We start from the raw sequence: 16769 nt of genomic DNA on the forward strand, positions 1-16769 counted from the left end.
AAGTGCCTTCTGTGTTCAAGACATCCAGTGGTTACTCGTGGTGGCAAGCAGCACCACAGCCCATTTCTTGCAGGGGGGTGGAGAGAGGAAATCGTGCACACGCAACGTTAATATACTCAATTCTGCATGGCAAAGTGTTATGGAATTCCCCCCAGAATAGTAAATGTTGGCTGAATATTGGAGGTAGTGTGGCTGCATCTTTACTGAATCATATGCACTAAAGACCCAGGCAGGCCTGAAACCTCACCTCTTACGAGCAGATGCTTAACCAAGAGTCAAGAAGAGGGAATCTAGGGTGTGGGAGACAGTGTTCCTTGTAGGCTGAGCATTTGGGAAGCCACCCAGGAGAGAATGAGGTGCTGCATAGCTGATTACCAGAGCACCCACAGCAGGCAGCATGTGTTTCTATTGCTGATGCACATCCATGTGTGACCATGATGCACATAACAAAATTTATCCTGCCCCTAAAAGGAAGGAACTGGGGAGTGTACAAGCCTGAGGAGAAGTTTTTGAACAGAAATCCAAAGTGAACATTTGAGGAAAAGGGGAGAATTGGTCTCTATATAGTGGATGCGTAGATTGTGCTTAAGGAAGTAGGGAAAAGCTATGTACAAAGCAAGGCTTTGTGTATAGTATTGGAAGGATTCTGTACAGGTAGATTCTCTTTTCTCCCTGCTTCCGAACTTCTTAGTTGCTTCCACTGCGATGAATGAGAAGTGCTGAGTATTTGTACACTTCTGAAAATCTGGCCTAACCATAAGGGCTCATTAATTGCCATGCAGTAACTGACAAACTTCATCAGTGGCCACGCTCAAACAGGTCTCAGCTTTGAATATAACTCTCTAAAGAAGTCCGTCTGAAATATGCAAGGGAAAAAAGTAGCAACAATGGGAAGTGCTTCTTCCTCATGTGTATTCTAACTCTTCAATATGTCTGCCTAAGCATGTGGATTTCGAGGGCTTGGGCTAGAGGTGGGCTTCTTCTCCCAGTCCTGAAATTTAGGGAAGGATTGGAGCAAGCAATGGCAGTCAGTGCGAGCCCCAAAATCCTTTAATTGGGGAAGTGCAGCTTAGATGGTACTCATATTACCTTAGAGAAACTAAAGGGTTGGGAAGGCTTTTGACATTGAACCCACTTGTTGTTAAAAAATCTGGTGCCATCTTTTTGGCTAGGGGCTGGCACAGGGTGTGGGGTGTGTGGGCAGGGGGGAATGACAGAAAAGTGGCTGCTGCTTGCAGCTTCTCATGCAACCACTTCCAAAGATGCTGAAAGTGTTACGTTTTTAGATTCCAGGTTTAGCAAGTTGCTGCACTGCTGGATCTGAGACACAAGTTATTGCTTGTTTAATATGGGAGAGCACCAAGATCCAACTCCTCCTGTAGAAACTAGTGACACTTTAATGGCACCCACTGTATTTACTGCCAGATACCTTGCAGAAAATGGGTTTAGGTTAAATTAGTTGCGTCCATTAAGGCCAAAGACTCTCCTGAAATACGAATGCTACTTGCTCTTTCCACTAAAAAGCCAATTTAGGGCGTGCTCACTGGCAGTTCCTCTTTGGCTTCTCTTGAAAGATCTTACTGCTTAGGTTTATATTAATTCTTATAGCCAGAGTCTGTAAACACTTGGTACAGATTTCATAGGCCTGATTTGCCAAAGTCTTATGCTGTTTCAGGGTTCTCAAGTGTCTGTATCCAGACATCCTTATGTCCTGTCATGGTTTAAATGATCAGCCATTGCAGACTAGTGTAAGCTACTGCAGTGCATCAGAGGAGGAACTGGTTTGATACTAGTGGCCTGCAATGTTGTCCAGGAGACATGAGGTTTGTCAGTCTGTCTCTGAGATCTGCAGAGGTAACTCTGCTCTCTTGCTTGGATTGAGACAGGACCAGCCACCTGCTGGAGAGGTGCAGACAAGCTCTGATACTGTTTCCCAGTCCCCAGAGGTTGACTTCATGATGGATCAAGAGGGTTGGAAAGCTGAGCCCTATGAAGAAAATAAGTGCCTAGAAGACCTTAACCAGGAAACACTAGATGACAAAAACCTCACAGGCAAGAAAACTCTTCTGTGCTGTTCTGAAATATGCATCCTACTGGTGGGAAGGCCTACAGTTGGGATCTTCAGAGTTTGAGTGGAAACAAAGTCTTGGTTCATCAAGTGAATTTTGAGTTTATTCTTCACCCTGCTCATCAGTTGTCAATGATTTTAGCAGTGGCATTCTTTTGTGCTTGGATAAATTAGAGGAGGCTGGAGCAGCGAGAGAGTGGTAGTGAAGATTTAAATTGGATGGCCAACCTGTAATTCTCACATGAGGCCGTAGCGCCTTTCTAGCAAGTCAAATCTAAACCTGTGCACAGGAATGCTGGAATTGTACATCACTGCTGATCCAATCCAATCAGTGCATTTTTGCAGTTTTATTTGTCTTGCTGTTCATTTCAAATCACTTTATACTCTCTCAGGTCTCAAGTTTTCAGCATGCTGCAGTTTTTTGCACAGACTGCTCTGTAAAAGCTATTATGGGGAGGGGATTATCAGCCGCTTTGGCATCTGGGGACAGAATCATTGCATCTTTTCACATACAGGAAGAAGGCCTGTAAGCTGGCTCTGGCTTTTACTACTGAGAGCATCTCTGGCTTTGGTCCTGGGAATGAGCTGCCTCACGACTTTACCTCCACCTTGTAAATGTTGTGGAGGAGGGAAGTATTTCTTGTGAACGAGTCCCAGAGTACAAAGAGTGGGCCCAGGCCTGCAGCATGCTGACCACACTCATCTTCTGTTCAATTTCTTGACTTCAAGCCACTGTGGCCCTCTGCACGCTGGGTATAAATGCAGTCAGCTGCGGGTAGAAGGGCTGCTGCTGCTGCTCTATGCAATAGCAAAGGAAGGAGAGAACTTTTGACCAAGGACATATAGATGTGGGATGCGTCACCGTTGTTAAAGATCCATAGCACTTTTTAAAAATCAGACCTGTTTAAAAGTTGTCTTTCTGAACTCCTCATTGCACCAACTGCAATACTAAGGGCTTTTCTGCTCACTGAAACAAAGTGCACCAGAAGAGTGTGGTTTGTTTTTTTTTGTTGTTTTTTTTGTAAAGCTTTACAGGACTACACTAATGTAAACTAGTTATCTTTTTTTAGAGCACATCCATCTTATAATCATAGGGCTGGAAGAGACCTCAGGAGGTCATTGAGTCCAGCCCCTGGCTGAAGCAGGGTCAACCCCAACTAAATCATCCCAGTCAGCACTTTGTCAAGCTGGGACTTAAAAACCTCTAGGGATGGAGATTTCACCACCTCTCTAGATAACGCATTCTAGTGCTTCAGTGCTCTCCTGGTGAAACAGTTTTTCCTGATATCCAACCTAAATCTCCTCCTGTGTATCTTGAGACCATTGCTCCTTGTTCTGTCATCCATTGCTACTAAGAACAGCCTTTCTCCATCCTCTTTAGAGCTCCCCTTCAGGAAGTTGAAGGCTGCTATCAAATTGCCCTTCATTCTTCTCTTCTGCAAACTTAATAAGCCCCATCCCTCAGCCTCTCTACATAGGTCATGAGCTCCAGGCCCCTAATCATTTTTGTTGCCCTCTGTTGGACCCGCTCCAATGCATCCACATCCTTTCTATACTGAGGGACCCAGAACTGGATGCATTACTCCAGATGTGACCTCACAAAGCGCCAAATAGCGGGGAATAGTAACTTCTATAGATCTGCTAGAAATGCTCCTCCTAATGCACCCCACTATGCCATTAGCTTTCTTGGCTACAAGGGCACCCTGAGTCGTATCCAGCCTCATCTGCTGTAATCCCTAGGTCCTTTTCTTCTGTACTGCTGCTTAGCCAGTCGGTCCCCAGCCTGTAACGATGCTTGGGATTCTTCTGTCCCAAGTGCAGGAATCTGCACTTGTCCTTGTTGAACCTCATAAGATTACTTTTGGCCCAATCCTCCAATTTATCTAGGTCACTATGGACCATATCCTTATCCTCCAACATGTCTGTCAGTCTGTCCTCCTAGTTTGGTGTCATTTGCAGGGTACAATTCATCCCCTCATCCAGCCCGTTAATAAAGATGTTGAACACTACCGGCCCTAGAACTGATCCTTGGGGTATTCCATTTGAAACCCACCGCCAACCAGATTGGGCCTGACCATCTAGCCAGCTTTCTATCTACTTTACAGTCCATTTATCCACTCTATACTTCCTTAACTTATGGGCAAGAATATTGTGGGAGACTGTCAAAAACTTTGAAGTCAAGTTATGTCACATCCATTGACTTCCCCTTATCCACAGAGCTAGTTACCTCATAGAAGCTAATCAGATTGGTCAGGCATGAGTTGCCCTTGATGAATCCATGTTGACTACTCTTGATCACTTCCCCTCTTCCAAGTGCTCCAAAATGGATTCCTTGAGGATCCCGTCTGATTTTTTTTCCAGGGACTGAGGTAATGCTGACTGGTCTATAGTTCCTGAAATGGTCCTTTCCCTTTTATAAAAGATGGGTACTATGTTTGCCTTTCCCAGTCATCCATGACCTCTTCAGATTCCCATGAGTTTTCAAAGATAATAGCCAAAGGCTTTGCAATGACATCTGCCAATTCCCTCAGTGTTCTTGAGTGCATTATATCTGTACCCATGGATTTGTGTACCACTAGCTTTTCTGAGTAGCTCTTAACCTGTTCTTTCCCCACTGAGGGCTGCCCACCTCCTTCCCATACTGCATTGCCTAGTGCTCTGGTCTGGGAACTGACCTTGTCTGTGAAGATGGAGGCCAAAAAAAGTATTGAGTCCTTCAGCCTGTCCCATATCAGCTGTTTCTGAGCCTTCAATAAGGTTTCTTTAAAATATTGCCAGGGTCTAAGCAGGGAAGTTAGAGCCCATCATGTTGGAATGCTTTATAAATCACTCTTTAAACATTCTTTGCTATGACAGTACATGAGCCCTAAGATAGATCCACACTACTTTCCCCATGAAAAATGTACCTTATTTCTAGCCACAGGATGAATGATGAAAGGATTCCCATAGACATCCTGTATGGTGAGCTAGCCTCTGGCAAAAGAGCTCCCAGATGCCCCCAGCTGCGCTACAAAGATGCCTGCAAGGGAGACCTCGGAGAGGTAGACATCGAGCTGGACAACTGGGAAGAACTAGCAGATGACCGCAGCAGATGGAGGCAGGGGTTACACAAGGGCCTTCAGAAGGGCGAGATGAAGATCAGACAGCTAGCAGAGGAGAAGCGAGCGCACAGAAAGCACAATAAGGACTTGCCAGACACCCACTACATCTGCAAGAGATGCAGCAAGGACTGTCACTGTTATGTGGGTTGTCTTAGTTGCAATAGATGCTGTAAATGAAATTCTCAATTGAAACTTTGAAGGGTGCGATCCATAGTCTATGCAGACTGAAGGATGCCTACTACTTCTAGCCACAGTTCATAGCCACTGGATTGTCTTATGCCTTTCTCAGCTAGACTGTAGAGCTTATTAACTATTTTCCTTGTGTAGGTATTCATAGACTATAAGAGTGGTTTTCAACCAGTGTGCTGAGAGAACTGTCCAAGTGTGCAGTGAAACTTCCACAGTTTCCCCTTGCTGTGGGAATTTGCAGAGCCATCGCAGGTAGGTGGGGGAAATTGATGACTCAGCACCAGCTGTGGCTCAGGCAGCAAGGCTGCCTGAGTCCCAGCTGGCACAGGGGGGAAGGAAAATCCAATGAACCCTGTGCCAGCTGGGACTTGGGCAGCCTTGCTGCTTGAGCCACAGCTGGTGCAAGGTCATCAATTCCCCCCTCCCAACACACACACGGTAGCTTTTTACAGAGCCACTGCGAGGGGAAAATGCTGTCTGTAGAATCCCATTCACACTAGAAGGCAACTGAAATGCTGCTTCCTAGCCTGAATGAGCTGGCAGGGAACCTACCCCCACTCCCTGGCTAAGGTGTAGAAGGGAGAGCAGGAGCCTGTTGGAACTGAGACATGGTTTAAATGCAGTGTCCCAGATTCAACAGGCTGGCAGTGAGGGGAGCCTGCTTTCAGTGGTTACTCACTTTACCCAACACCCCTCGGATAGCATTGAGCAAATTTTGAAAATGTCTGTTTGCTGTCCAAGATGGTGTATTCTGTGGTGGATTCGAAACATTCATGTGTTTGATCCTTGTTTAGCTTGTATGCACTACTGAGTTGCACATCTCTCCAGTTAGACTCTAACCACAGTAAATGTTTATAAATTTCACATTTACTTACAATCAATGCAGCTGAAAAAACTGTGCGCCATGGAATTGTTTCTCATTGAAATCTGTCATATGACTGAGACAGTTGGGAAACACTGGCCTATGACCAGGCAAGTTTTCCAGACTTTTCATTGTTGTGACTTTTTTTGCTCTGACCTTTTCCAATTTATCAACATCCTTCTTGAATTCTGGGTGTGTGTTTGAACAGGCTGTAGAAATCCATCAATGGTTATACCTGTGCCAAATAAGTTGTGTTCCTCCTTGGATTCCACTATTTATGCACCATGGTATCACATTGACTCTGGCTCTACTGTTGCCCTGGGAGTGCATGTTCAGCTGATTATCCACAAGGACCCCCAGATCTCTTCCGGAGTCACTGCTTCCCAGAATAACCAACCATCCTGTGAGAGATGGCCTGTGTTCTTTGGCCATAGTGGCAAGCGCTTACTCTTTAGCATATGAAAACACTGTGCTTGTGCCCAGTTTATCAAGCAATGCAGATTTCTTTAGTGTTTCATCATTATATTTACCTCTCCCCCACCACAGTATTTTGTCATCACAAACTTATCAGTGTCTTATTAATTTGGCAGAAATGCTAAAATGTTAACTAGCCTAGGGCCAAGAACAAATCGCTGCATGACCCCACTTGAAGAGCATACTCTTGATGACTATTCCCCCTTTACAATTACAATGTGAGGCCTATTGGTCAGTTCCTAATGCGTTTAATGTGTACCTTGTTCTATCTCTTAGTATTTTTAATTAATACAAATCCTGGAGTGCCCAGTTCAATACTTTACAGGAATAAATACCTTCCATCAACACTGTTTGTATCTACCAATCTTGTAATTTCATAAAATATCAAGTTTGCTTGACAGAATCCATTTTCTATAAACCCCCACTGATTCTCACTTATTACATTGTCCTCTTTTTTAATTCCATTTTTATTGAGTCCCACATCAGCTACTCCATTATCTTGCTTAGGATCAATGTCTGAGTAACAGGCCTATAATTGTTCAAGTCATCCCACTTACTCCTTTTTTAAAAATTGGCACAACATTCACTTTCTTCCAGTCTTCTGGAACTTTTCCATCGCTTCAGGACTTATTGAAAATGAAGATTAACGGTCCAATGAGCTTCTCATCAACTCAGATGCAAGTTTTCCAGCGCTGCTGATTTAAATAATGTCTAATCTCAGTTGCTGCTGGTTTTAGTATCTCAGGAAGATGTTAATGGAATGGAGGGATACAGCTGCATCAATTTCTGCCCTGCACAATAGAGAACAGACCTATTTGTTAAAACAAAATACAAAAAATATTTTTCTTACTGATTTTTTGCTATTTCCATCTAGTAATAGATCAGTACCATTGTTGAGGGTGTTTTGTTCTTTGGGTGCGTCTACACTAGCCGGCTACTTCGAAATAGCTGGCACAACGTCGAAATAGCACGTGTTGCATCCACGCGCACCATGTGCTTTTTCAACGTTGAAATAGACGTTAGGCAGCGAGATGCCGAAATCACTATTCCTACCCAAAGATGGGAATAGCACCCTACTTCGACGTTCAACATCAAATTAGGGCATGTGTAGATGATCCGCACCCCGCTACATCGAAATAGCGGGATCCTCCATGGCGGCCGTAAGCTGAGGGTTTGAGAGACGCTCTGTCCAGCCCCTGCAGGGCTCTATGGTCACCACGTGCAGCAGCCCTTTTAGCCCAGGGCTTCTGGCAGCTGCTGCTGCTGCTGCAACTGGGGGCCCATGCTGTGTGCATGGGGTCGGCAACCAGTTGTCAGCTCTGTGGACCTCGTGCTGTGCAGGCAGAGTGTTTCTGGGAGGGGCCCTTTAAGGGAGCAGCTTGCTGGTACCCCAGAAGGGCTAGTCCAAAGCCTGCAGACGGGGTCACAGGCTGCTGGCCCCTTATTTCCACGGAGTGTGTGTGTGTGTGTGTGGACACTCCGCATTTCCTTCCGGGGCGGCTCTTTTTGTCATTCCCTATCGCTACGTAGATGTTGAACATCTACGGCACCAACCCTGGAGGATGTGTAAACAATACATGTTGAAGTAGCCTATTTCGATGTTCTTACTTTGACGCAGTGTGCTAGTGTAGATGTACCCTTAATATACTTTTTAAAAAGCCCTTCCTCCTTTATGCTAATGGCTGTAGATTTCTCCTTGTGTCGCTTTGTGTTCTCTATTAATTATCAAAAATACCAGCTTCTGATTTTTATATTCATTACTGCAGACACTCTACTCCCCCCACCCCCTTTATATTTATACATAAAAATAAGTGATATGTGCTCCGGGCTCGTTACACTGACCAACCCCTGTCTCTTCCTGGGCATGGCTGGGGAACCGTATGGCCATCCCCACGTCTCTCCCACACCTGCCTGGGAGGGAAGGAGCTGGAAGCAACCATCACCTCCATGCCATGGCAGGGAGGGAAGGTGCCTCTCAGAACTGATCTCCGACTGCCACTACTGACTCTCCACCCCTGGGCTAGGGAGGGGGTAGTGGTGGTAGAGCTCTGCTCTGAGCAGCACTATCCTTCCCAGCCATGGACTGGCAGTGGCAGCTGTTCCCAGCTTCTCCACTTGCCCATTCGCAGAGGTGACCCAAACTCTACCCTGCCTCCCTTACCGGAGCTGCCCACGGCAATGTCCCCAAGTCTTCCCAGGCAACAGGCACTCACTTGCATGATGTCATTCTGTCACCTGGGAGGGAAAAACTTGCATGTGTAGAGAGGAGCTTATAGCTACCTTCATATCCCTTCTAAACCTGGGTTTTATAACCAGTAGGGCCACAGCTGTCCTCAATTTTGGCTTTTTGAATGTCCAGTATAGTGTGAACGATCATTTGGAATTACTTAACATCTTCCTCATTAAATTTTTCCTTCATTATGAGTCCCATCATCTGGGCTTTCAGCTTTGTGAAAGTGGCTTTTACAAGTGTGTACATATATACACACGCCTGATATTCTGATCTCTCTCGTTTTGTTCATATGTACAAATTTTGCAGTAATGATCACTTTTACTTAATTTTTAGTTCCATGATCAGTTTCTTTAACAGTTATCTGTCAAGACAAGGTCTAATATAAATTCCCTGGTCTTGGCAGCTAAACACTTGTATACGCAACAGATAACCTATGTACACATTACAACATCTTGCGATACTTGCCACATGAGGTGCAGCTTTTTGTCCTCCACGTTTTTGATATGTGCATGAGGAGTCAGCCATTCTGTTCTTGGTGATGCTCCACTCTTTGCTTTTTGTGAGCTGAAAATTCACTGACAAGGAAATGATGGGGTTTTTTTAATACACTGAAAAGGTCCTCTGACTGTATGTGGTTTAGCTGGACATACTGAAGGGATATTTTTTTCCTGATCCTCCCAAGCCTGGACCGAAAGGAAACACTCCAATAGTATTCTTTCAAGGAAAGGCTGGACTAAGGACCTTAGTTTCACAAGTCAGTGTAATGACAAATTGAATGGGTGAGGCATTAGTTGCTTTGAAGAAGAAAGGAAAGAGAAATTTCCTAGACTGATCTTTGTCTGTAGAATCCAATTTGCATATCTAAACAAAGATAATATGGAGGCTGTGTAAGTACAGTGCTGATCATGATCTTCTGAGGAGTAGTGGTTAAATAGTTCCATTGATTACATTCACCTCCCAACAGAGCAAAGGTAGAACAGTCTAGTGGCTCGTGTATTGAACTGGGACTTGAAGGCTTGAATTTTATTTTGATTTTTGCCACTGACCTATAGTTTGACATTGAGCAAGACCCTCTATGTCACTTTCCCATGCCATCTGTTGTCTGTCTTGTTTCTTTGGATTACAGCAGGCATCTCCACTACATAGAGTGCTTAACACATCAGGGCTCCTATCCATTATGGCCTGTGGCCATTGCGGTAATACAAATAAGCTTTGGCAAATGTTTTTCATGTTTGCTGTCCGTAAACAAGGCAATCCTTGATGCTTTCTGCGTAGGGAATCTACTTCAAAAGAATAGCATCCTCCTCTGGTTTTTTGTTGGCTTCAGAAATAGCCTTTCTCTCTGCAACATTGTGTATGCAATGTCTTCCTGTCTGTCCGTTTGGCAGTGGTGTGGCCCTATGTGCTTTGATGTTGCAGTTGAAAGATGAGTTAAGGCGATTCTTGAGTCTTCTGCAGCTTGCTACATGGCAGAAAACTCTCCCTCCATCTCTAGAGGTGGAACATGCCTGTGTTGTAGCTCAACTTTAACACACAATTGGCATTAGTTAGAAAAGCAAAAAGAAACCAACAAGAGGGGTGTGGGTGTGTTTCGGGTTGTGGGGAAACCAGCGGGGGTGGGGGGAGGAAACTAGAAGGAGCATGGAAGAAATAGTTCCTTGTGCTAGCTAGCAAACCTCTTAAAAACTAAAAGGGGCAGAAAAATCAGACCTGTGTTGAGATTTCTGCTGTTCATCTCCTACAAAGCAGTATGTGGAGCTCTGCGTCCGTTATACTTGACGCGTGGGGGAGGGGGGGGTTGGGATAACTGCAAAACCTTTGGAAAAGGCAGCTGAGGGGGTGGCTGTGTTAATAAGAATCTGGCACTGTAACGATTCTTCTGTTTCAAGTAAACAGTCTCTCCGCCCTCCCCCTCTCTCCTTTCTCCACCCCCCCCTTAGTCAGTCCTGCTCATGTGTTTCTATTTAAGGGCTGCAGTGCAGACGAATGTGATTGGCATCCAGAGCCCCCTCTTGACTTACTGCTCAAGCCTTCAAGAGTGGAGAAGGAGCTGAGCCTCCGAGGGGAGAACTGTTTGTTTTTTCTTTTGATTTCCTGGGGGGGATAGCTCTGCTGTGGATTTATGCTGCTCGTACCCGGGATTTTTCTCTCTGAATGGGGACAAGGATTGTGGCAACCATGTTGGGAAGAGGTTTATGTTCAGAATCTATCGTGAAACTTTGTGATTAATTCACTATGCTTTAAACTTTTTTCTTCCTCTCCATGTTCCTCTGTGCTGCTGGGTTGTGGGCCAGAGGAAGCTGTTTCTATATGGCCAGCCATTTGGGGATATGCTGCGAGCCAAGGTTTTGTTCTGATTGGCTTGACGGCGGTGACAAATTGGCCTATCATGAATTGGATGGACGGAGGTCGCTCTCGAGGAGCCATGGCTGGAAGCTGGCTCACAGCTTGCTTTTTCCCTTCCCCAGGTGCTGATGCTAGCTCTGAACCCATGATCCTGGAGCAATATGTGGTGGTGTCCAGCTATGAGAAACAGGAGAACTCTGAGATCAGCCTTCAGGCTGGGGAAGTCGTGGATGTAATAGAGAAAAACGAAAGCGGTGAGACACATGCCTATTTTATTTCTCTTTGGTCTGGTTGCTTGTTGCTTTCTTTCATTCTCACGTCACTTCATGTAACTATACATTAGCTCCATCTGGTACTGTGACTGGCTGAGGACGTTGAAGTTTCCCCTGTTGGTTTGGGCTGAGGGCCAAAATGTTGCCTTCTACTGTAAGAATGTCTCATAAGCTTGATTTGTTAATTAGCCAATGTACATTAATGGAAAACTAAACTGGGCAGAAAGAAGGATCCACATACACATACTTATTACAATAATGCGTTGCTTTGCTGTCACTTTTTTATGAGGATCTGTCAGCATTTCCATTACTAATTACTATTTGGGGGGGATTTATAGCACGGCTGTAAAAACTTACTTGGGATGAAAACTTGGCTTGACAGCTCAGCTGTCGCCCAAAATGTAGAGATGAGACTATGTAGAGTCAATAAAACTTTAAAATTGCCACTTGCAAAAGTATTGGTGTGGCCTCTTGAAGGCAGAGAATGGGAGCTTCCCTAATAGCAACATAGGTGAAAATTCCCTTTTTATGCCGTGCCTAGAATAATCAGGGAAATGAAAATAGGAATCTCTGGAAAATGACATTTTGGCAAGTGATTTGGTTAGACTGTGTATCGGCTTTGCCTCCTGGAAGTCTGCTCTTCAGCCAGTCTAATGAAATGCTTTAGAAGCCACGTGTCTACACTTGTAGCACTAAAACTGTTGACTAACTTTATGCCCATTTATTTCTGCACATGGTCCCACTCCAGTGAATCCTAATACATCCAAACAAAATTGTTGCCCAAGATTTTGGATTCAGAGCCTTTTTTTAAAATGTGTTTTACCCAGAGGAGCCATTACACTACTTGGTACTTTCTCAGACCAAAGTCTTAATCTTCAGAGATGAGCACTAGCAAATCCCATTGACTACCAGGGGAGTTGAGTGCTCCGCTTTTCTCAGAATTTAACAGAGAAATGTCCTAGTCAGTGTCAAACATCCACCCTTTCCAAATTGACTCTGGATTGATTTGAAGTGAGTCCTGAACACTAACGTTTTCACTGGGCAGCAGTTCCACATTTTTTCATAAGGCTCACACCCTCCATCTACGTGCAAGCAATGCACTCGAGGAACTGTTAGCCTGCCAGGTGACTAGAGCAGCGTTAAAAGTATAGTGTGTGTGTTTTGGAAAACACAGACACTCCCTTGTGAAGCCATTATGGTCTTGGGAATATACAATACTGTGCTTTTTGAAAAATTAGTAAAGAGGTCAACACAGTCTACCTAATTAAGAGGTGATTATGAGTGAAGGAGGGAAAAGATGCCATAAAATTGCCATTATGGTAATTGTTGAGAAGGGTACTGTTAATTATCCAATTCCACTAGCTCCCAGTCAGTGGTGATGAGTTACCTATGTGCATCCAAAGGCCAGTATATAAAGGCCTTATTGTAGCAGTTCTCCTTTATGTCCATGATACAGTCTCATTTCTAGTTTTGGTTCCAAAAATAACCATCAAGGGAATCTGGACTGTTCAGTCATCCTTGACTTACTGATTTCTAGAGAGGGGAAAAGCAAGGGCATTTCAGTTCAGCTTCCCTGCTGTGCTGAGGAAGTACAGGTCCTTGTGGTATTAAAGACTTTGATTGTTGCTAAGGTTGAATGTTGGCATTAAGTGAGATTGTGGTCCAAAAATGATATAAAATGATATTGCTATAAAAATGCATGGTCTTCCATTTACTCATTTAAGTAAAATCACAGGGATTAGGGTTGAAGTCTCTCTTAAAATAATCTGAAGTCCAATAGAGTTGTCTGGAGAGTTGTTCCCTCTTACCCCCTCCTTCCCTGCATCCTTCAGTCCAGGCATAAATGTTAGCAGCGTAGTGTTGATCTATTTCTTTCTTTTACAGTAGATATAAAGGGGAATGTGAAGATTTTTGACCCATAAATAAAGGGGTCCCCAGTCACTGACCTGACCAGACTGGGAAACATTGAGGGAGTTTGCTTATAGACACTCTCCTGTAGAATAGAGGTGATGAGTATTAGTAGGGGACCGTAAGGATGGGGGTGTGAAGCAATCATTAGATCTGGATGTTTGACTCAACCTCTGGCTGAGGAATTGGGTTGCAGCTTTCTCAAGAACAAAATTCCTATGACTTTTCAGAAATTCCTGGCTTTGGCCAGGTTGGAAATATCACAAGAATGGCCTTTTCAGATTTAAAAAAAAAGGCGCATGCACAACTAGCGAAAACCAAAAATCCTGAGACTTCTTTCAAACTCAGAAAAAAATCTGAGTTGTGGCTGACAGGTAAATGAACACCAGCTAGTGATGGACAAGAGATTTATTGGTTATTTTCTTCAAGACAGCGTAATTACACGTGCCCAAAGAAAATTGCTTTTTGGATTTTATTTTAAAAAGTGTAATACATAGAAATGTGACCTTGGTTAAATGTGGAAAATTGAATCCAATTTGATTTCTTTGACCTTGATTGTATCATAGATTCAGGTCCAGGCAGGTGAAAACCTAGTAAAGCAGTATGAATGTTACTTCAAATGTTAGTGATGAGCTACCCACAGGTACAAACAACTGTATAGTTAAGTGTGTAGTTCAGAATGTCACCATCCAACTGAATGTCTTGTCTTGTCAAGTGCATTGGACATCTTTTTACCAGTGTCGTCTTACAACCTTTGATGAAAACCTGTTAGAGTATGGAAAATGTCGTTTATATAGAACCTGTCTAGCTCTGTGTTATCGGTGCTTTAGGAAAATTGCATATGAAGTACATAGTTAGTTGTGATTTAAAGAAAAAATCCCTGGTCATTAAACTGCCCCAGTAGGCGTGTGTGTCTGACACTGCAGAAATACCAAGTATTGCATGGGTTTTTGCCCTCCAAGAGAGATTAGCTTTGTAAAGCAAATCCATTTATTCCCTTTATAAAAGGCCAAACATGGCTCAATTAGCTAAATGAGTTGTCATCATGCATGCCAACATTCTGAAGTTAAGCTTCTTACATATGGTGCTGCCCACTTTCTCCTTAGATGAGCTTCAATTTCTTTTTATTTTGTCCTTTGCCAACAGTTGTATCAGTTACCTTCTAGACTCTGAAATCAGGCTACCACATTCTGTATTATCTGCACCATATGGTTAGGTGATCAATACTTTGCAACAATCAGGTGAACTGCAAACAGAATGTGGCCACCTTAAGGATTCCTAATTACAATCTCTTGCTCACTGGAATTTGGCATAGAACTTTTCAGGGAGTCTGTGTAGTAGATCTTGGTACCACTTCCCCTTGGAAAGCCACCTCTGGTGACTGAAATTTTAGTACAATTTTCAAGCCATGAGGTAACAATCAAGGATGAGAAACCTGGGCCTAAAACTGAGATTATGTAAACTTTACAGAATGCACTCCATTAACTTTGGGACTAATGGGCTACTCAACACACCAAATGATTGATTGACTGGTGTATGCTAAACTCCCTGAGTACCCCAGCACAGAGTTGAGGACCATTGAAAGGCTACGATCATCCTAAGTAACCATGTTTTGCACTTACATAGTCAGACAAGGTTCAAACTTTTTTTCCCCTTGACAAGTGATGGAAATTGAAACCAAACTGAACATTTTCATTGTCCCAGAATTTTGTCTTGGGCCCATACCTAACACTGACTTTCTTTTTTTTATCAACCATAGTAAAACGTAGTGTGTGGTAAATAACATTGCTGTGCCCAGTGCAAGTTCAAGAGACATCATAAACCTGAAAACACCTCCCTTAATATCATAGTGAGCAAGGTGTGACCTGGAATACCTTTCTGAGACTGTTAGATAAGCCTACAGGCCACTTCATTCTGATGTCACTGCAAATGTCAGACAAGTCTTAATTGGCAAATTCCCAATGAAGTTTAAAAGGTTTCCACAATTAACAATCTGCATAAAATATGGACCCAACAGTCAGCTTTTGAGGATGATAGAGCATTTAAATGCCCTCCTGGCACGTACAAAAATCTGTCTTGACTTTCCTCTGACATCAAGGTTTCTGTGTAGTGGAAGCTATCCTGCCATTCGTTTGTTTGGTATATAGGCTCTCTCTATGTGCAGTTGTTTTTCTTTTTACTATTGGTTCACCATCAGCAATCCATGCATAAAGAAAATTAGAGTCCTTTACGTTCAAAATCAATCTGAACTGTAGCTACAACTCTCATGTGCCATGTCCTTGTCCCATCTATTAAATATTTTGAGTAGTCATGTTACTAAAATCTTCCTGCAGAATGTTGTTCAAAATTGAGCTCTGTGATGGGGGGGGGGGGGGAAGTCAGCCTATGTGGCTTTTTAAATTAACCACTCCAAAAGATCCATGCAGCAAACTTTCTGCTATTTTGCCAATCTTTGCAGCACAAATGACTGAATCAGTCCATGTAGAACTTTTGCTTAAAACAAAGGAGGGAGGGAGGTGGCGATTGGACATGAGCTACCTTTCTCCTTGCCAAGTTTTGTTTGGATGTGACTTGAAACGTTCAAGCTATAAATTGTGGCTATGCTAGTTGTAATGGAAACCCTGATAGACCGTTAAGTATAACTTTACTATCGACTGCCTTTCATACTCCTTTTCCTCATTTTTTGTCTTGATCTGAGGGGTGGGATTGAGGGTTCTCCATACATAACCCATTGGGATTTCCGTTTGTGGTGGTAGATATGTGGGATGGCATTTTCAGCTGGTCTGAACAACCCAATAGCTATTTCCTTGGCTATTACATTACTACAGACCTATTTCCAATATTGTATTGCACACAATATGTAAAATAAACCTATTATGGCTAGTGTAATTTTATCAGGGCCCAAGGGAGACTTTGGTAAGGGAAATTGCTTCTTTCTTGTAGCTTGCTGAGATTATCGTATGGCAATATAAAGTTACATTTTGGAGGGTTTTGTTTTATCATAAGGTCTATTTCCAAATGGTTTTCTAATCTAGGAATTCCAAGATTTAATGGTTGTCCCCCATGAAGTTAATGGATTTCTGTACACCTAGCAACATGCTCCTATTTTCATTGTGCGGGTTTGCTTGTGATTCATGACTGGTGCAGGCTTAATCACAAAATGCATCTTCATAGCTCCTTCTTTCTTTGTATAAACAGCTTGCCTCCACCAAAACTTTGCCTTCCCAGACAGATCTGCCTCACTCTTAACCCTTCTCTTCCCAACACCCCCACCTCTATCTAGACTAGAGGCTTCTATTGCTCTTCCAGCACAGAC

The 16769-nt window shown here is 43.5% G+C and overlaps 1 protein-coding gene across 5 annotated transcripts in view; it reads left to right on the forward strand.

Moving 5' to 3' along the window:
* Positions 1-16769, forward strand: part of SH3PXD2A (SH3 and PX domains 2A) — a 465726-nt gene that overhangs the window by 347227 nt on the left and 101730 nt on the right. For 2 of the 5 annotated variants that reach the window (XM_074999223.1, XM_074999224.1), the window contains one exon: positions 11396-11527. In XM_074999223.1, coding sequence (XP_074855324.1) covers positions 11396-11527 — 132 coding nt within the window. Of the gene's footprint in view, positions 1-10775; positions 10816-10925; positions 11119-11395; positions 11528-16769 lie in introns of those variants that run through there. The other 3 variants (XM_074999226.1, XM_074999225.1, XM_074999227.1) reach the window with 3 other exon arrangements.

This window comes from Carettochelys insculpta, chromosome 7 (assembly GCF_033958435.1).
Source record: "Carettochelys insculpta isolate YL-2023 chromosome 7, ASM3395843v1, whole genome shotgun sequence".
Taxonomy (NCBI): domain Eukaryota; kingdom Metazoa; phylum Chordata; order Testudines; family Carettochelyidae; genus Carettochelys; species Carettochelys insculpta.